General features: G+C 43.3%; 1 protein-coding gene across 1 annotated transcript in view; it reads right to left on the bottom strand.

The window, feature by feature from the left end:
* LOC131752928 (uncharacterized) overlaps positions 1-21,671 on the bottom strand; it is a 134,225-nt gene extending 112,554 nt beyond the window's left edge. Inside the window, 5 exon segments of the mRNA XM_067030636.1 lie at positions 8,414-8,540; positions 8,543-8,605; positions 8,608-8,797; positions 8,878-9,195; positions 21,549-21,671. Of these exon segments, the coding sequence (XP_066886737.1) occupies positions 8,414-8,540; positions 8,543-8,605; positions 8,608-8,797; positions 8,878-9,195; positions 21,549-21,671 (821 nt within the window).
* Between the last annotated feature and the right edge of the window lie 640 nt (positions 21,672-22,311).

Genomic DNA, 22,311 nt, shown 5'->3' with positions numbered 1-22,311 from the left:
TCACCCTTTGCTTTCCAAACATCAAAGGTTTCCCATTACCGTTAGAACAAAGCCCAAATCCTCACCAGGATCTATCAATCCCTGCATGGTCTGGCCCCACCTTGTGCTCTGGCCTCATCCTTCTCACTCACTCCCTTTCCTCCAGCTACAGGAGATTTCTTTGATTCCCTCAAAGGTACCATGGACCCTGCTACCACGGGGCCTTTGCACAGATTCTTCTCCTTCTCTGCATTGCTCTCATGACCCCATTACCCCCAGTATTAACTAGGATACCTCTCTTCCATCAGATTTTAGCCCCAGAATCAATTCAGCAGAAAACGTTTTCTTCACCCCGAAGTTTACATCAGACTTCCTGATTTCCCTTCTTTTCCTTGGAGTATTTATTTCCACTTAAAATTATACTATTAAGGACCTACTGTATAGCACAGAGAACTCTACTCAATACTCTGTAATGACCAATATGGGAAAAGAATCTAAAAAAGACTGGATATATGTATATGTATAACTGATTCACTTTGCTGCACAGCAGAAACTAACATTGTAAATCAACTATACTCCAATAAAAATTAATTTAAAAATAAAATTATAAAGTCATTAATGTGGTCTTTTGATCATGTCAACCACCAACACTAGGACTATAAACTCCATGATCAGGGACTTTGTATTTTGCCCAACACTGAAACTCCAATATCTAACACAGTAGCTGCCTCAAGGTAGGCACTCAATAAATATTTGCTAAAGATTCGAATTAACAATCCCACAAAATGAGGTAGGTATAATGTCATACGTGTCTGCACTCTTTGACAACAGCAATGGATTGGAAACAACTTAACGACCCATCAACAGAGGACTTGATTAAATATAGTGTGAGACATTCGTACAGTGGAATACTATCTAGAGCAATTTACACGCACTGATATGGAAAGATCTTCAAGCTCTACTTGTGAATAAAGCAGGGCAGAGCAAAGTGCGTAGTGAAGTCCCACTGGTATCAAAGACAACAGTAAATCACATTTGAATTACTTGTTGGATGAAAATACTCATTGAATGTTTGAGAAACTTAACAGTGGCTACTTGTTTAGAGGGTAGGTGTAACTAACTGCGTAGATGGGTGTCAGAGGTGGGAAAAAAACCTCTACTATCATTTTCTACTTAGATTTGGGAGCCCACCTGAATGTGTTACATGTTTATAACTGAATAGATGAATTTTTAAAGAAGTGCTCCCTGGCCAGAACCCAGTGAACTGCTGCATGAATTACGGCGCACGTGACAGCTTCCCCATCTTTGCTCCCCTCTCTAACACACACCCCCGTCATCGCTGCTGCCACCACTCTGCCACCGCCCTGGGAAGAAGCCAGCAGCTTTTTAAAAGCTACATATTCTTTAACATTTAGAGCCATACTCTCTAATTCTCAATTTACAGGCATAACCCCTAGCATCACTTTTTATAGTCTACTAAGTGCTTTCAAACATATTCTCTAATTAGGTCCTTACAACACCCTGACACAGTTTACATGGTTTTAGCCCCATTTTACAGATGAGAAAACTGAAGTTGTTGAGAAATAAAGGGTCCTGCCCAAGGTCACGCCTCTGGAAACGTCAGAGTCAATTTCGATCTTCTGATGAAAAGTCGACGTTCCTTCCCATGCAGTTCGGAGGACGACAACTTCCAGATTCCAAACAAGGAAAAGGAAAATGGCAGCAGGTCTTTCACAGAATCTGTTTCAACCCCATGACATTCTAGCACAGGCTGATGTAAGTGTGGGTCAGGCTGGGCTTGGGTCCCAGGGGACAGGACTTGCAGAGAGGGGAAGACAGCCAACTCCTGTTTTGTGTTACGCTCGCCCAGCAGAGAAGAAAAGAGGAAGGAAAACGTTCTTGGCTGGTGTGGAGAGAACCCTGCCGGTAAATGGCAGGGATGCTCTGACCCGCCACAGACATCCCGAGGTCCCATTCACGCCATGATTTGACACCAAGGTACCGCACCAGAGAGACGCTGAACACTTAGTGACGATGGCGCCGACTTCCCGGCAGCTTTTGAGAGCAAGACTGTGTTTCCACTGACTGAGGCGTGGGTGGGAAGTTTGAGGATGGAACTAGAGAATGGGAGCATTTGTCTGCCTGCTGAGGACGGAGCTGCATGTCACCCTGGGTGTGCATCCCAAAGAGCTCCCCTACATAAGATCGTCCTCCGGTTCCATTTCCTAGCCTCTGGATTGACACTGCAATCCCAGATTCACGTGATGCTCTGAGAGAGCGAGAGATATGAGGGAAAAGAATGACATGCGCTCTTCACCACCAAGGCCTAGATCCACCGATCAGGCTGACTGGGGGACTAGAGAGTAGCAGCACTGAAAAGGACAAGAGCTGGGCAGCGTTCCTCCAGAATTTATCATCCTCTGAAGTTACAGCATGGAATACAGGGAAGCCGTGTCACGTGCAACGTCACAAAGGCCTCAGAGCACGCGGAAGGTTCACGTGTTCTGATTAGCAAACGTCTAACTGGAACAAAACGCTGACCCTCAGAGTGGCCATCATTAAGTCTACAAATAACAAATGCTGGAGAGGGTGTGGAGAAAAGGGAACCCTCCTACCCTCCCTCCTGTTGGTGGGAATGTAAATTGGAAAACAGTATGGAGGTTCCTCAAAAAACTAAAACTAAAGTTGCCATATGATCCAGCAATCCCACTCCTGGGCATATATCCAGACAACACTCTAATTCAAAAAGATACATACGCTCCTAGGATTTCCCTGGCGGTCCAGGGGTTAAGACTCCGTGCTTCCACTGCAGGGGGCCGGGGTTTGACCCCCTGGTCGGGGAACTGAGATCCCACAGGCTGCGTGGTGCAGCCAAAAACAACAACAACAGCGGCAAAAACAAAAAAGATATACGTGCCCCTACGTTCACAGCAGCGCTCTTCACCATAGGCAAAACATGGAAAAAACCTAAATGTCCACTGACAGATGAACGGATAAAGAAGATATGGTACGTATATACAATGGAACACTACTCAGCCATCAACAAGGAACGAAATAATGCTGCTTGCAGCAACACAGGTGGACCTAGAGATTACATACTAAGTGAAGCAAGTCAGAAAGAGACAAATACCATATCACTTATATGTGAAATCTAAAATATGACACAAATGAACTTGTCTACTAAACAGACTCACAGACATAGAGAACAGACTTGTGGTTGCCAAGTGGGGGAGGGGGGAAGGCGGGAGGGGTGGGTTGGGAGGCTGGGGTCAGCAGATGCAAACTATTATCTATAGGCTGGATAAACAACAAGGTCCAACCGTATAGCACAGGGAACTATATTCGATATCCTGTGATAAACCATAATGGAAAATAATATGAAAAAGAATGTATATATATATGTATAATGAAATCACTTTACTATACAGAAAATAGCACAATACTGTAAATCAACTATACTTCAATAAAATAAATTTTTAAACAAAAGGTGACCTGAACAGCTCCTCTGATCCCTCCTAAGACTGAGGGCCCACCACCATAGGAAGAACAGACTCTGCTTCTGGTGTAACGTGATGTTATTTATTCTGGGTAGGAGAGAAAATAAGATGCCCACCTTCAAAAGGAATAGGCAGAGCAGTTTTAGTGGGTTCTTTCTGGAAGAAAAAAGCAAGTAATTGTCAATTCTTCATCTAACTCTGAGATCTTCAATTTACAACTACTTTACTCACTGCAGAGGAAGTAAAAATTTCTCAAGGAGTATCATAAAATGTAAATGCTAAAATTTACCAAAAAGCCAATTTATTTTTAGTTTAAATTTAAATTCTGAAACTAACAAGCTAACTTAGGTCTGATGTGGTACCTTTCAAAGAGGACAAGGGATAAAAATGGAAGGAGCTAAGGTGCTGAAAAGTGCAAGGTCCATCAGTTCCAATGCGTAAATTCAGCTACACAGCAGCTCAGCAATCTGGAAGAATTAATTTTCCTCCCCCAAAGCTTTTGACTCTCGGGGCAATGCACACACCCACCCCTTGTTATCTAAGAGACCAGGATGATGAAAGGGAAAAGAGATTCTCCCCAAGATCAACATCTGACCACCCGAAATAGAACTGCCTTCACCTTGAAACAATTCTCCATGGTCCTGTTGTTCTATTTTTTTCTAATGATGGAATATCTAATTCCAGGGAAATGTTAATAGCTTCATCATGTGACCATAGGGTTAATTAGTGATGTACCTAAAGAGTTTGGGGGCTAAGCTATAAGGTGTTTTTGGAACAACATCTGATCTTCTGATACAAATCTATTGTTACCGAAGATTTAGTAAAATAAGCAAACGCCCATAAAAATGGAGAACCAAAGGACAGAGACTAAAAAGATTTCATCTGGAACATGCTAAGGTCTGACTCAAGCCAGGGATACTCAGGCTGACACCTGGTAGGTCCAGTTCAATGTGGAGTGGGTACCAGTACAGACTAAGAACAGAAAAGCAAACAGGTGCTTGGAACCATGCTGGGAGCAAGAGTTCAGAAAATTCTGGCAAACCCTGGAGGAGGGGTCAGAGGAGTCTAGATGTGTCAGTAGGGTGGGCCTGAGGAAGGACCCTTGATAATGTCTAGGAAGCAAGAATCAACATTTTTCCTTAGTTGGACGCGCCTGCCCATCGTGAGAACAGGTTCTGTGCAAAGAACATGCAGAAGGCCTCCAGGTGCCAGGGAGCCCAGGGCAGAAGATAAGGAGGTTTGGAAGAACAAGGCTGTCCCCCTAGGCCAACCCACCCGACGAGAGAAAGATACCCTTCACAAGGCCAGCACAGATGGGTGGAAAGAAGGAAGCCACCCGACATGAGTAAATTGGTTCATTAACCCACAGAAAAAGCCCTTGTCCTGGGGGACACCCACATCAGAACTCTCTCCAGTAGAGTCTGTCACGTGGTCCTAAAAACATCTCAGGTGGGAGCCGCGGGCCACCACCTCTCCTGACCTGGTCCCACGATCATCCCAGCTCAACCGTGTCAACGCCACTGCTCTGGGAAAGTGACAATCCTCAAAACGTCCCCACAACTCCGGCTAATGCCTCACACTGGAACACCCCTTTTATATTTTCATGCCCCAAATCATCCTGACCCTCACGTTCCACAGCTACCTTGGTCACCCTGTACCTCTACGTCTTAGTAGCTACAGATAAGAATCATAGAAGTGTCAGCGACTACAATTCTTTCATTTCATTCTCTTGAGGACTCTCCTTTCCTTTCAGAAAATTCCTCAGAGCCCTCTGCTATCAATAATAATAAGAGTAGCCTTATGCTATGAATAATAATAATAATAATAATGGTAGTAGTCATAACAGTTCACATGTATTGAGTACTTTCTGTCAAGCGCTATGCTAAGGGCTTTACATATCTACGTTCCCTACAGAGTTAAATCCTATGGCATCAGCCCTCTACTATTGTTCCCATTTTACAGAAGAGGCAATTGAGGCACAGTGTGCCAATCTTCATCCCATCTCGTTCCCTGACTTTGTGAGGAACTCCACGCCCAATAGTAAAGCCTCCGGAGTTGACAGTTTATGAGCAGGGTTTGTTAACTGCTGGGAGCGGGGGTCGGGGGCACGGAGGAAAATACTCTTTGGTCTGAGCTTCTGGAATAGCACTCTTGACTCCCTGGGTCAAAATGCAGCTATTCTATTATTCTGCTCTGGCACAGGGTACCAATTCTTACCAATTGTCTTCTTGGATCTCCCGGTCACTGGAAAAAGTCACCATTGCTGCCACTGGGAACAGTTCAAAAACTGGAAAACACCCTTCTGTTCTCTTGAGTGTCTGGAAAGACGGCATGTTGGAAACTGACTCCATGAGGCAAGAGGTTATAATTTTCATCCATCCTAACAAGAAAGGGGAAGAAAGCAGAGCCGTAGACTGGACAGCCATGGGGTGCGCCATCTTGAATCTTGAGTCAACAGAAGACTGTGACAGTCCCCATTGGCTCTCACTATTGCTAATTGTTTCTCTGCCTCCTACTTCATGAGTCTATTGTGAAGCTTTTGAAAAAGGTGAGCTTGGGTACAGAGGGAGTGTGTGCGTGTGTCTGCCTCTGTCTATCTGTGTTATCTCCCGGGTGGCCTTGCTTCTCACAGACAGTGTGTTCCTTGTTTCTTGTGAAAGGGAGGCCCGTTGCAATGACCCGGGTTCAAGTCCTACCGCTACTACTTCTGTCTGACAGGAAATGAATTTCTTAAATTCTCTAAGCTTCAGTATTACAATCTATAAAAAGAGGATGACAAAAGCACCTTACTCTTTGATGGTGATGTAAGGATTGCATTAAAAAAAAAAAAGTCTCTGGCCACAGTAACTGCAGTATAAAAGTTAGTTAACATTTCTATTGAGCCTCGCAAAAAATGCCTGTTGTCAAGATGAAGAAGTCAAGAAAAGGAGAGATACCAGTTACTCTCCAGGCCATGGGAGGCATGTGGGGCTCACCAGGGAGTCTCCAGTGCCACCTTCTCCTGTGATGCTGACCAGGATCTGTTCTCTTCTCGATGGGTCCCAGAATAACAGAGGAGGAATGCTTTGTATGCAGCTGTTAACACACATCAGGGCCACATAACTCTGTGAAATAGAAATCTATCAGACTACCATTTGACTCTGTATTTCTGCCCTAATGTTTTATAAACATGTCAGAGAGAAGATGAAAGAGTTGGCTGCCACCACAGAACCAGTGGACAAAACAGTATTTCATAATAAAATAGGAAAAGAAAGTAACGTCTTCTCAAGCACTCTGGTTTTTTTCCTTTGGAAAATGAAGTTTCATTGTTGAATAGTTTTGTAGCTGGGTCCCCAGTGTTTTCCTTAAATAAAGACATGAAAAATCTAGTTTAAGTTTCTCTGTATCAAGAGGGTACTGTCTCACTCCTTGACGAGTTTACTTAGAAACTGTACTTGCTCAGCAATTAAAAATACATTCAACTGAATCTAGCTAAGCCACCCAAGCCAACACAAAGCACGCCACGTATTCTAATCTTAGATATTCTGGCTTCAACATAGAAAACGTGTTGCCATGAGCTTACGGACAGACCTCTGCGGAACTCACTCTTTTCTTTCTCAGTGACATGAAATCCAAAGAGCTAAGAGTGAGTCTGCAGACCAAGGTCATGGTCATTCCAAATATCTTTAATCCTACTCCACAGACTGCAAAGACTGGATCTATCGCCCATCACAGCTGTAGATTCAATCGCTATCTCGATAGATGCATTCGATTCCATTTTGAGGTTCCTCTCAGTCTCCTCCTTCAACTGGAGACAACCAATGCATTTAGGGTTCCACCTGCTGTTTTTTCACTTTAAACTTCAGTCAAACCCCTTGCCTAAATTCTTATCCACGTGTTTCATCTTGACCACAGACCAACTTTCACGGAACTGCCCAAGATTCCGGGAATCTCCAATCAGACAGGGCCTCCTGCCTAATTCACTTCTATATTCTTCAAAGCCCTGTGACCCCCAAGGCCCTGACGCCACCCAGCAGCCCACCCCTCCTCCATAAATCTGTTTGGAAGAGCCTGGCATTGAGATCTGCCAGCAGCTGATCGGAGCTAACGCGGGTGAGACAGGAGGACAGCTGGGCTGCATTCCACACCAGCGCCATCTTGGCAATTTAAGCAGGTGTGCAGAATAGTGACTGGTCCGCATCTAACCTGCACCAGCTGTTTTGTGTGAGCGACTGGGTTTTAGTCTCAAGCAACCTTGTTTCTCACATTATGAAGGTGAGGCTGTTGAGAGTATGGACAAGGTCAGTAACTTGCTCAAACTCACAGGAAAAGAGGAGCCAGAATTCCAGCAACAGTCTGATTTCAAAGGGATTCTGCTTTGGTTTGACCACCACCCATCCCAAACTGCTCCCACCAAATCCAGTTTAAAACACAGACTTCCAAGCATACTAGGATTCCACCTCAATTAGGGTTTCACCTGCTGTTATTTCAAACCTTAGTCAAACCCATCACCTGAATTCTTACGCACAAGCGTTTCATCTGGACCACAGACCAACTTGCGTGAACTCAATCAGAGAGGGTCCTGCCTGATTTACCTTTATATTCCTCAAAGCACCGCGACCAGGGTCGCCCCCCCGGAGTCCCCCGCATAAACCTTTGCTATCTGGAAAAGGCTGGCTACTTGCTGCTGGAAACCACCTGGAGCTTTTGCCTGAAACACTCTTCTGTCCTTAAAGCACAGGAAGCCTGTTTTTCCACCAGTCTTGGCCAGAGGTACCCAGGATGTTGTAGACACGTTGGGAGGAGCAGGAAAGAACGAAGAACACGGGAAGGAGCCCAAGGCATCATCTAACATCGCACGGTCCTGCGAGTTCCTGATGCGGCTCCGGATAAAGGCGACCTCAGTTGGTCAAGCAAATGGCCGAGGGGGTGGTGTGGGCGGGAGGCGGCAGGCTCACCTGAGGAAGAAGAAACAGGCGTCATCCCGGACCACGGTGTGGGAGTGACAGGAGAAGTAGCCCAGGCCGCTGCGGTGGAGCCTGGAGCCCGCGGTCACCTCGAGCACGCTGCCCCACGCCTGGTCCACAGCATCTTGATCTCGGCCCGGTACGGGCGCCCCGCCTCGCCGGCCTCGTACTGCCAGGGCAGGAGCTGTGTAGGCCGTGCACCTCCTGGTGCAGCGCCAGCACCTTGGCGTACGAGATGGTCTCGGCCAGCTCGGCGCCGCAGCCCTCGCTCAGGGGTCTCCACTCGGAGGGCAGCCGGCAGCCGCAGGCGGCCCCGAGCCGCTCGGCCAGCGTGCCGGCTGGGACCGGCCGGGTGGGCGCTGCGCCCGGGGCGCACTACCCGGGCGCGGGGCGGGGAGGCCCGGGGCGGAGCTGGGCCTCCGGCGGCGTCGGGGAGCCCGGAGCGTCCGGCCCACGGCGCCTCCCCGCCGGCCGGAGAAGCGCAGCCCTGGGCGCTGAGCTCGGCGCGCCGCTCTCTCCGCCGCCAGGCTCACCCGGCCCGCCCCAGCCCGTGACGCCCCAAAGCGGCGCGGGGAGGACGGAGCGTGGGGCGTGGGCCGCGGCGGGAGGGGCGGGGCCGGGACGCCGGCCGGGGGTGGGGGGCTCGCGATGCTCGGCAGACGCGCGGCGCTGGATGCGTCGCCCCGGGGCGGGCGCGGTGTTTGGGGGCGGTGCGCGAGAAAGCCAGTGCTGGGAGCGGCGGCCCAGCCCTCTTCCTGCGCCGCGATGACAGACTGAGTGAAAGCTTTCCAGGCGCAAAGGCTGTTGCAGACCCGCGGCCTCCTTAAAACGAGCGCTGTCAATTGCCACGATTACTCTGTATATGTTTTTGCATTTTCTATGTAGTTCATTTAGAGTCAAATATATAGAAATCTGACTTTACCTTCGCAGAGGTTAACTAGGAAATTAAGTGTGATCTAATAAACTTTTCTGGACCTCCTCTCTCGCTCTGCTTATTTTTTAAATGATGGTCTTTGGAAAGTCTTAATAAAAGAGTTGAAAAGCCAAAGCCATAGTGCTCGGATTTTCCTACAGCCACCTGACTTCATGATTTACATAATTACTGCTTTCGTTTTCTGAACACCCTACACCTGAGAAATAAATTCAGAGGTAAATTTCAAACAGCTTTTCACGAGTCAGTGAGCGAATCTGAGGCGACCCAAACTCTCAGTTCTATATTTCTAAACTCAGAGGTTGCTTTTATCTCCAATTTTCTTTAATTGTTCCTAATGTAGTAAGAAGAAGAAAAAAAAGGATATTACTTAGAAATATGTATATTTTATATATTCAATATAGCACACATATACATAATATCATGCATATAATATACATACCATCATACATATATCATACATGTTATATATAAAATACATATTTATAATAAATTTACAAGCAAAACTGCCTTAAAACGGCAGGCTCTTTGTTCTGCAAACATCTTATTAACCAGGGTGTCTGCAAGCTTAAGCCTTGGAATTCTTCTCTGTACTGAAGGGAAAAGAGTTCTTAGGGAATTCTGGAAGGAAAGATAAGGAGAAAAGAGGATAGAGAAGCAGGAGAGAAAATTCCAAGGCTGGGCCTCACCTCCCATGACCCCCAAATCGGGAGGGCTTTGGGCATCCCAACAAGTGGAATGACCGGGACTCCAGCCAGTGCTGCCCAGCTCGGGAGGGAATGGAAGGATACCGCCTGCATGAGGTCACACTAGTCCCGAATCTGATCAGCGACTCAGTGGACTCTGTGATGGGCCTGAAAGAAGAAAGAAATAAGAGCAACAGCTGTCGCAGTCAATAACTAACCCCTGTATAGCTAGTAGTCAGCCTGGGGCTTCAACAAATTTTGTAGGAAAAATAGCTATATTGAGGGAAGCAAGTGGGCAGTAGTCCCAATGGTATATGACTCTCCTCAGCACTCCCGCACCTCAACCATGGTAGATGCCAGACTGTCCCACAATGGTACCCAAGGGGGAAATGGTACCCAAGGCTGGCATCAGAGGTTGTATGTCAGGACTGCTTATTTGCCTCTCATGGAATATATGAGTTAAAACATTTCATAGCATCACTGTCTTAGTCTGCTCAGGCTGTCATAACAAAATACCACAGAGTGAGAGGCTGGAAGTCCAAGATCAAGGTGCCAGCAGGATTGCTTTCTGGTGTGGTCTCTCTTCCAGGCTCCTATATGGCCGCCTTCCCACTGTGTCCTCACTTAGCCTTTTTCTGTGTAGGTACATACTATTATATATAAAATAGATAACCAACAAGGACCTGCTATATAGCACAGGGAACTATATTCAATATTTTGTAATAACATATAGTGCAAAAGAATCTGCATATATACATAACTGAATCGCTTTGCTGTACACTTGGAACTAACACAACATAAATTAACTATACTTGAATAAAAATGGTTTAATAAATAAAACATTTACCTGAGCAGACTAAAACAGTGATATTATGAAATGTTTTAACTCATTTACTAACTAAATTCTATTTATTTATAGCTGACATAATCATCTATATAGAAAATCTGATACAATCCACAAAAAAACGCTACTAGAACTAATAAGCAAGTTTAACAAAGTATGGAATACAAGATCAACATACAAAAATCAATTGTATTCTATATATAACAACAAACATTTGGTAATTGAAATTTAAAAAGCAATGCCATTCACAGTAGTATCAAAATATATAAAATACTTAGGAATAAAGCTGAAAAGGTTATACACTGAAAACTATAAATATTACTGAGAGAAATGGAAGAAGTCTGTGAAAAATGGACACATAGTTTGCTAACAGGTCAGGAGACTGACTCAGTGTTGCTAAGGTGTCAATGTTAACCAAACTAATCTACAAATTTAATGCAATCTCGATCAAAATCTCAATGGACTTTTTATAAAGACCAAATTTAGAAGACTAACATTACCTGGTTTCAAGACTTACTGTAAAGTTATAGTAAATCAACAAAGTGTGCTTTGGTGTAAACATAGACACATCAGCCAATGGAATAGAATAGACAATGCAGAAGTAATTAAATAAATAAATAAATAAATAAAAGTGTTTTTCTACAAAGATGCAGAGTCAATTCATTGAAGAATGGATTGTTTTTTGAACAAATGGTGATAGAACAATTTGATATTCATATGAAAAAGAAAAAAAAAAAGAACTTCAATCTATAACTTGCACCATAGGCAAAAATTAACTCAAAATACAAAACATGAAACTTTTAGGAGAAAGCCTCTGCTTACTTGGGTTAGACAAAAATAGCACTTTATCAAAATTTAAAACTTCCATCTTTAGAAGACACTGTTAAGAGAATAAAATGTCAAGCCGTAGACTTGAAGGAAATATTTGCAAAGCATATATCTGATAAAGGATGCATATCCAGAATACTGAAAGAACTCACAAAACCCAGTAAGAAGACAAAAAACCCAATATAAAAACGGGCAAGGAAAAAAAAAAAAAACAACGGGCAGAATACTTGAACAGACACTTCACCAAAAATGATATCAGGATGGCAACTAAGTGCATCATTAGTCGTTAGAGAAATGCAAATTAAAACCATTGTGAGCTACCATTAAACACCTACTAGAATGGCAAAAATTAAAGAGACTGATCATATCAAGTGTTGTTGAGAATGTGGAGGAACTGGAACTCATACACTGCTGGTGGGAATGGAAATTGTACAACCACTTTGGAAAACAATGTGATGGTTCCTTGAAAAGGTAAACATACAATAGAGCCATTTCACTCTTAGGTATTTACCCAAGAGAATTAACACATATTCGGTACAAAGACTTGAATATGAATGTCATTACAGCTTTATTTGTAATAGCCAAAAACAGGAAACAACCCCAAAGTCCATCCACAAGTATATAGATAAACAAACTGATATAAAATGAAGTATTATTCAGCAATTTAAAAAATGAGCTATAAATAGTGTCTGGCCTTAAATTTAGGTCTTTCATCCATCTTGAGTTTATTTTTGTATACGGTGTTAGAGAATGTTCTAATTTCATTCTTTTACATGTAGTTGTCCAGTTTTCCCAGTTCCACTTATTGAAGAGACTATCTTTTCTCCATTGTATATTTTTGCCTCCTTTGTCATAGATTAATTGATCATAGGTGCGTGGGTATATTTCTGGGCTTTCTATCCTGTTCCATTGATCTATATTTCTGTTTTTGTGCCAGTACCATGCTGTTTTGATTACTGTAGCTTACATTACATTACAAACTTTGTAGTTTTCTATGTATCAAATTATAATCCACTCTATTAGATAAATCATCACATTCACAAATCTCTTCAAGACAACCATTTCTCTGTTTGGGGCTGCAAATCAGGAAGCTATGGGAAAACACCTTTAAGATTCTTAGACATCTTCTTGTGTAGCTGAGAGGATGATTGAGATACTCCTTGAATCTTTCTGATACCTTAACAGAGACATTGACCCTGAGGTTAAATTTTACTAACAGCACCCTGTATTTCATCTGCAAACCAAGGCCATTTCTTATGTTGAGAAATTTTTTCTTGGAGAGACTAGGGTTGAATGCAATTTTGTTATCTCAAGCCCACAAGTTCCAGTGCTTTTTTAGTTCTTCTAAATTCTGCTTGAAATCTAAATAGTCCCCTCTTTGCCTCAACTGGCTCCTCCTGGACTTTACCATAGGCATCTAAAAGAAGCCAGATGGCACCTTCAACATTCTGTCCAGAACTCTCCTTAGCCAGATCCACAAGTTCATGAGGTACTCTTTCTATTTCCCATATGTCCACAGGCTAATAGTTTTGCTAGTTTTTCTGCCAATACTGCTAATAGTTTTGCTAGTTTTTCTGCCTATATCCTATTGGAAGCTGAAAGTTCTCTTTCCTTCAGCTTCCAGTAGGATATTCCTCACTACCTTTTGGCCTCCACCAAACAGTCTTCTTCATCATTCCTCCAAATTTCTCCATTCCTCTCCCAGACTCAAAATCAATGCCACAAGTGATGGCAGGACCCCACTTGGAGGAAACAGTTTCTGCTTTAGCTAATCTATTGCAGCATAACACACCACCTCAAATTTAATGGCTTCTAACAATTTATTATTACCTCATACAACTCTGTGGGTTGACCAGGAGGTTACCTGGGCTTCACATGTTGTTGGCTTGGAGATGGGATGTCTAGAACATCTGAAATGGACTCATTTTAGAAATGGACTCATACAGGGATGGAAATTGGTACTGGCTACAGTCTGGGAGCCCAGTTGGACTTGGCTAGGGGTCTCGATTCTCCTCCAGGTGGGCTTCTCCATATGGTTGCTTATGCTTTCTCATAGCGTGGTGGATGGGTTCCAAGAAGAAGCATTCTAAGAAGACAAGGTCCAATGCACAAGGACTTACCAGTCTTTCACTACTGTTCCATTGGTCAAAGCTAGTCACGTGACCAAGACCAGAATCAATGTGTGAATGGACTCACAGGGGTACAGATAAAAGAAGCATGGTTCATTGAGCTCCACCACAGTGACAGTCTGTCACATCCTTCAAATCAACACTGCATTTATTTTTGGTTGAGCAAATGATTTAGTGCACAATTGTCATTATAAGATCATTTTGTTAATTAAAAAACAAAATAAATTCATTTTTAGAAATTTTCATTTTATTTGTCAAAAATGATACATATCAAACCTATTTTTTATTATTTTTATTAAAAAAATTTTTATTTTATATTGGAGTATAGTTGGTTTACAATGTTGTGTTAGTTTCAGGTGTACAGCAAAGTGATTCAGTTTTACATATACTTATATCTATTCTTTTTCAGATTCTTTTCCCATTTAGGTTATTACAGAATATTGACTAGAGTTTCCTGTGCTATACAGTAGGTCCTTATTGATTATCTATTTTAAATACAGGAGTGTGTGTATGTTAATCAAAACTCCTAATTTACCTTTCACCCCTGCCCCCATTATTCCCTCTGGTTACCTAATTTTGTTTTCTATGTCTGTGAATCTATTTCTGTTTTGTAAATAAGTTCATTTATATCATTTGTAAAGATTTCACATATAAGTGATATCACATATGTGTCTTTGTCTGACCTACTTCACTTAATATGATAATCTCTAGGTTTTATGTTGTCTACTATGATGTTTTTGGTCCTAACTTTAAGTGGATTCCATTTGAGTGACCTTTTTCTAATATTAGTTATCCTCAGGTATAAAGGATTCTGTGTTTTGTTTCCTATTTAGTTTTTATTCCTTCAGTCTCACTCTCAGGTCAAGAATACTTTGCAGAGGAAGAGTTAGTCACAAAACAGAATTTGGGTGTTGCTGGTCCATAGAAATAACACCATCCTAATAGCACCAAAACATCAACCCTCATCCTGACATATCTTTTCTTACTTTACTCATAAAGAAGAATTAAATAGTCACTTTCCCACCAGCTTTCTAACTAGGCACTGATAACTAGGTGTGGCTTGAAATTATATACAATAGTACTTTCCCCACGAAGCCTTAATAACCTACAGCTCTTACAAACTGTTTTAGTATGAGAGTGCTACAAAAATTAGTTCTGAAAGGCCTATAGTCTTATAAAGAACATTTTGAACAAAGGTGTACTTTTTAAATAGAGGTTTAATTTTGTTCTCTGATTCACGTTTAAGTTTTAAAGAAAGCTGTAAAGAATAAGAGTACTTTATGTTTTATAACACTGTGCAGTCTACACTTAGCTTTTAATACCTGGGCTATGTCTTTTTTATAGAGAGATAGAAAAAAATCTGAAGTGTTTGAATTCACTGAAACTTAGGAAACACTCTACTTTCTTATTGAATCCTTGAAGAAATGACAGGTAATTTTTAAAAAGGGATTTAAAATCCAGCCAAGAAGCATGTATGCTGATTATTTTGTTTTCCTCCCCAGAGAGTCTCAGTTTAATCATATAGTAGTCAATGTAACTCAAGCTTTTTTTTTTTTAACCTCAGCATGAACCTGAGAGGCAATGTAACTGAAACTCTCTAATCCAATGCTTCCACTGTGCTGTCTGGGGCCTCCCCAAAGGGTGTTGTTACCTATTCTTTCATTTCCTCCTCTGGAATAGATCTGTCATTTTACCAGGCCTGAACTTTCTGTTCCTTTCTCATATCTTCATAAGCAATTAACAAAGGATAGCCCCTCCCTTGGAGTTTTGTCATTTTGCCTTCAGTTTCCACGGCAATCTTGTTTTGCTTTTTAATTTTTTTAAAAAAAGGACCTATAAATGCTGCTTCAGTATCAGCTCTGCTTCTCTCAAACTTGAAAACAAAACTGCCAAAGGCCAGTGAGCTGGTCTATCACCAAGCTGGAAGGATTAGGGATGAGCTTATAACAGGGTCAGGGGCTGGGTTCATGGGTAAATTTCAACAGCAATTCCTCTGTTAACAGACATTTCCCAGAACCCAAAGTATACCTCCGAGGGTTAGCCACTCTGTCCTGGATTCTTTCAACAGACGGATATTGTCTTATTTTAAAGAATCTAATGAGAAAGAGATTCAATGGCTTCCTTCAGAAATGGCTCCCATATCGGGCTCCCCTGGTGGCGCAGTGGTTGAGAGTCCGCCTGCCGATGCAGGGGACGCGGGTTCGTGCCCCGGTCCGGGAGGATCCCACGTGCCGCGGAGCAGCTGGGCCTGTGAGCCGTGGCCGCTGAGCCTGCGCGTCCAGAGCCTGTGCTCCTCAACAAGAGAGGCCACAACAGTGAGAGGCCTGCGTACCACACACACACACAAAAAAAAGAAATGGCTCCCATTTGTCATGCCTTATCAGGAATTCCTTCGCATCCCATAATAATATGAAGTCTTCCCCTTGGTCCCCTTTCTGACTCCTCACTGCGCTAAAACACTAATCGTTAAGCCATTCATAGCTACCATTCGTGGAGCAGCCACCACTTGCCCACAGTATATGTCAACACTTTACTGGGCACTTTATCATTTAACCACTACAACACGACAAGGTAAATATTATTAGCCCCATTTTACTGATAATGAACTAAAGCAATAGTTCACAGAGGTTATATTAACTTGCCCAAGTTCTCATGGTCATACGGCTAGTAAAGGCTGGAGCCAGCATTTTAACCTGGTATTCTTTCTTCTCAAATAGTAATGGAAACCAAAGTTAACATTCCTCTTAGGGAGATCTCATGATTCTGCAGTGGAATGTTTACCACACGTTTGACCAGGACCCCTTGGTTTACAATGGCCAGGCTGATGTAAAACACCGTGGCTCAATGTCAATAAGTCAGTGGAATAGCTCAGAGCAGAATTTGGAACACATGTGACCCAGACCACCCAGACGCTTGAACAACCTCACTGGGATTTCAAATTTATCTTTTTCTAATGTGAGTACTCAATTCTCAGTTCTTAGAGCACCCACAGATGACATAGCGGAATCAAAACTGTAGGGATTTGGTGGATTATACTATTTCACCCACATAAATGGATATTGTAGTGAATTTGTGGACTACTGCCGGATTCTTGGCCCCATGCACTAAATAACTGGTCTGAGTTGGAGTCCTAGCAGGAAAAATTGATGCAAAAACACAGATATAGAAAACAGAGGGCAGAAAAATCCAAAGGGCACTGTCTCCCATTCTGATAGTCAAATCCACCAAAACCAAGTTTCTGCCTCTTTACAAAAAAGGTATTACTCCAGACATTGCTGGGCCTTAAATGACACAAGGACAGGAAGCATGGGGTCTCAGTCCTTCCCACATCACGGCACCCTGCGAAGTGGTGGCCATATCAGCTCTCAACAGATACCGATTGGATCGTTGCATAATCTAATAGTGTGCAGAATTTCCCGCTGATTTGGGGTAACCTGTTCAACAACTAAACAAGGTGTGTGCAGTGTGTTATCAAGGACGACGGTGGTGCCAGCCTCGCCCCTGAGCCCCTGCAGTGGGCGCTGATACCACTGCCCCGCCACAGATTCTGCTTCTAAATCTCAAACTTCTGAAAAGTTCTGTGACATGAGGAAAGCTGTCTTGATACAGCCTCAGGAAACACTTTCAACCTGTCCATTTGGGTTAAAAATAGGAGGGACTGAAGGAAATCACTACAAAACTCAGTTCTGGCATTATTTCGGGATTCCTCAAGAAGAGAGCACCATTGCTCTCTCTATTTCTGGGCGGCAAGCTCACACGTGGGGACTAGGTGTAAGTGGCCTCTGCCTGGCTTCAGTGCTTTTTGCTCCTGGTTTGCTCCAGTACATCTTACATTATTTTTTTCTACTAACTTCCTAAAAGCCAGACCAAAGAAACCCTCACCTTTTGGCATGACTGCTGTAATAGGTTTTGTAGCTCAGCAGCTAAACAATAGATATTAGCAACCCAAAAAAAAGAAAAAAAGTAAATGGACACTACCTGGCAAAGAAGACAAGAGCAAGAGAAGACAAGTCTCAACTTGGTTCTGGAATGAATGACAATATCCTTCAAAAACATTTTGCCAGGACAGATCTCCTATCCTACGGGACCCTTCAAAAAGTTTCAATTTTCCTGTAGTTCCAACATTGTCTTTTTGGTTAGACCTGTGACATTGTTAAGGGCAGGAAACATATCATGTTTATACACATTCCAGTGAACCAAGTATATTCTGACTGTTTGACTCATGTTAAGAAATCAAAAGGAATTTTCAAAATAATATTAAGAATATCAAGGAGTTCTGGGGCTTCCCTGGTGGCGCAGCAGTTGAGAATCCGCCTGCCGATGCAGGGGACCACGGGTTCGTGCCCCGGTCTGGGAAGATCCCACATGCCGCGGAGCGGCTGGGCCCGTGAGCCATGGCCGCTGAGCCTGTGCGTCTGGAGCCTGTGCTCCACAAAGGGAAAGGCCACAACAGTGAGAGGCTCGCATACCACACACACACAAAAAAAGAATATCAAGGAGTTCTTAAATATATAAAACAGATATTAACAGACATAAAGGGAGAAATAGGCAGCAATACAATAATAGTAGAGGACTTCAATACCCCACTTCCATCAATGGATAGATCACCCAAACAGAAAATCTATAAGGAAATATTGGACTTAAATGACACCTTAGACCAGATGGACTTAAGAGATATTTATAGAATATTCCATCAAACAGCAAAAGAATATACATTCTTCTCAACTGTACATGGAACATTCTCCAGGATAGATAATATGTTGAGCCACAGAAAGTCTTAATAAATTTGAGATTGAAATCATATCAAGCATCTTTTCTGACCGCAGTGGTATGAAACTACAAATCAGTTACAAGAAGAAAACTGGGACGCTCACAAATATGTGAAGATTAAACAACATGCGACTGAACAACCAATGGGTCAAATGAGAAGTCAAAAGAGAATTAAAAAAAACCCAAAACCTCAGGGCTTCCCTGGTGGTGCAGTGGTTGAGAGTCTGCCTGCCGATGCAGGGGACACGTGTTTGTGCCCTGGTCCAGGAGGATCCCACATGCCGTGGAGCGGCTGGGCCCGTGAGCCATGGCCGCTGCGCCTGCGCGTCCGGAGCCTGTGCTCCACAGCGGGAGAGGCCACAGCAGTGAGAGGCTCGTGTACCACAAAAAACAAACAAACAAACAAAAACCTGAGGACAAATGAAAATGGAAACACAACATACTGAAACTTATGGAACATAGCAAAAGCAGTTCTTAGAGGGAAGTTTATAGCAATAAATCTACATTAAGAAAACAAAAGATCTCAAATAAACAACCTAATAAAGAACTAGAAAAATGAGAACAAACTAAGCTCAAAGTTAGTACAAGGAAAGCAATAAAGAGCAGACTAGAAATAAATGAAATAGAAACTAAAAAACAATATAAAAGATCAATGAAAGTAATAAGAGCTGTTTTTTAAAAATATAAACAAAATAGACAAATCTTTAGCTAGACTAATCAATAAAAAGAGAGGACTGAAATAAATAAAATTATAAATGAAGGACATTACAAGTGATATCATGCAAAAAGCAAAGGATCATAGGAGACTGCTATGAATAATTATAAGCCAAAAAATCTGTAACTGAGCAGATATGGATAAATTCCTATGAACATACAACCTAAAAAGAATGAATCATGAATAAATAGAATATCTGAACAGATCAATTCCTAGTAAAGAGATTGAATTAATAATGAAAACCCTCCAACAAAGAAAAGTCCAGGACCACATGGCTTCAAGAGTGAATTCTACCAAACATTTAAAGAAGAATGAATATCAATCCTTCTCAAACTTTTCCAAAAATGTAAGATAAGTGGACATCCTTGTCTTGCTCCTGATCTTAGAGGAAATGCTTTCAGCTTTTCACTGTTGAGTATGATGTTAGCTGTGGGTTTGCCATATACGATCTTTATTACATTGAGGTATGTTCCCTCTATGCCCACTCTCTAGAGAGTTTTTATCATAAATGGATGTTGAATTTTATCAAAAGCTTTTTCTGCATCTATTGAGATGATCATATGACTTTTATTCTTCAATTTGTTAATGTGGTGTATCACACTGATGGATTTGTGGACATTGAAAAATCCTTGCATCCCTGGGATAAATGCCACTTGATATGGTATATCATCCTTTCAATGAATTGTTGCATTCGGTTTGCTAGTATTTTGTTGAAGATTTTTGCACCTATGTTCATCAGTGATACTAGCCTGTAAATTTCTTTTTGCTGTGATATCTTTGTCTGGTTTTGGTATCATGGTGATGGTGGCCTTACAGAATGAGTTTAGAAGAATTCCTTCCTTTGCAAATTTTTGGAATAGCTTCAGAAGGACAGGTATTAACTCTTCTCTAAATGTTTGGTAGAATTCACCTGTGAAGCCATCTGGTGCTGGACTTTCGTGTGTTACTGATTCATTAGAGTACTGGTAAATGGTCTGTTCATATGTTCTATTTCTTCCTGGTTCAGTATTGGGAGATTGTACTTTTCTAAGAGTTTGTCCATTTCTTCTAGGTTGTCCATTTTATTGGCCTATAGTTGCTCGTAGTAGTCTCTTATGATCCTTTGTATTTCTGTAGCGTCAGTTGTAACCTTTTCATTTCTGATTTTATTGATTTGGGCCCTCTCCTCTTTTTTCCTTATGAGTCTGGCTAAAGGTTTCTCAATTTTATCTATTCAAAGAACCAGATTTTAGTTTCACTGACGTCTTTTTAGTGTCTATTTCATTAATTTCTCCTCTGACCTCTTTTTGACGTATTAACTGGCCCCTGGCTGGCCAGCCGGAATAGAGTGATGCTAGCCCTCTTGCAAGTGGACAGAATGGAGCAGCACACCGCCCTCTCCTGGCCCATTTTGATGGAGCCATGCACAGACCTCTTAGGCTGGTTTTGATGGAGAGATACACAGCTGTATCCCAGCTGGGTTTTTTGTTTTGTTTTTTTTAAAATAAATTTATTTTATTTATTTATTTGGCTGCATTGGGTCTTCGTTTCTGCGCGAGGGCTTTCTCCAGTTGCGGCGAGCGGGGGCCACTCTTCATCACAGTGCGCAGGCCTCTCACTTTCGCGGCCTCTCGTTGCGGAGCACAGGCTCCGGACGCGCAGGCTCAGTAGCTGTGGCTCACGGGCCCAGTTGCTCCGTGGAATGTGGGATCTTCCCAGACCAGGGCTCGAACCCGTGTCCCCTGCATTAGCAGGCAGATTCTCAACCACTGCGCCACCAGGGAAGCCCCCCAGCTGGGTTTTGATGGATGATACACAGCCCTCTCCTGGCCAGTCCTGACAGAGCAACACACAGCCCTCTCCTGGCCAAATGGGATGCAGGGACATGCCCGCTTCTTGCGTCTGGCCAAAATAGAGTGAAACATCACCCTCGCCCATCTGGATGTGATGGAGCTATACACAGTCCTCTCCCTACCTGCCACAGTAGAGTGACACACCGCCCTCCCCTGGCCCGTTCTGGTAGAAGGATACCCACCCTTCTCCCTGCCGGTTTGATGGAGAGATACACAGCCCTCTCAGGTCACGTTTTGATGGAGCAAAACACAACCTCGCCGGGCCTATTTTAATGGAGTGATACACAGCCCTCACCTTGCCTGCTGTGATAGTGACACAGAGCCCTCTCCCGGCTCGCTGGGATGCGGGCAACTCAGCCCTCTCCCGGCCGGCCTGGACGCAGGGACATACCTTCACGTACCGGCTGGTTTTGATAGAGCAACACACAGCAATGCACTTCCGCTGGTGTCGATACAGCAAAACACAGCCCTGTCTCAGCCAAACAGGATGGAGCGACATGTCTGCCATTCCCATCCGGCCGAGATAGAGCGACATACCATCCTTTCCCATCTGTATTTGATAGAATGACACACCGCCCTCTGCCGGCCTGTTTTGATAGAGCAACACACAGTCCGCTCCCAGCTGGTTTAATGGAGAGATACACAGCCCTCTCAAGGCATGTCTTTTTTTTTTTTTTAAATGGAAATTATTTATTTATTTATTATTTTTGGCTGCGTTGGGTCTTCGTTGCTGCGCACGGGTTTTCTCTAGTTGTGGCGAGCAGGGGCCACTCTTCGTTGTGGTGTGAAGGCTTCTCATTGCAGCGTCTTCTCTTATTGCGGAGCACGGGCTCTAGGCGCGCGGGTTCAGGAGTTGTGGCTCGCGGGCTCTAGAGCTCAGGCTTAGTAGTGGCACATGGGCTCAGTTGCTCCGCGGCATGTGGGATCTTCCCAGGCCAGGGATTGAACCCACGTCCCCTGCATTGGCGGGCGGATTCTTAACCACTGGGATAAAGGAATATACCACCATCTACCGTCCAGTTTTTAAATTGCAACACACAGCCCACTCCTGTCCAACCTGGATGGAACAAGAGTGCGCTCCCCTGGCTCATTTTCATGGACCCACACGCAGCCCTCTCCAGGTCAGTTTTTATAGAGTGATACACAGCCCTTTC

This window comes from Kogia breviceps, chromosome 3, assembly GCF_026419965.1.
Source record: "Kogia breviceps isolate mKogBre1 chromosome 3, mKogBre1 haplotype 1, whole genome shotgun sequence".
In the NCBI taxonomy this organism is placed as follows: Eukaryota; Metazoa; Chordata; class Mammalia; order Artiodactyla; family Physeteridae; genus Kogia; species Kogia breviceps.
The sequence above is the reverse complement of the archived record's forward strand: the minus strand, read 5'-3'. Positions and strand labels throughout refer to the sequence as shown.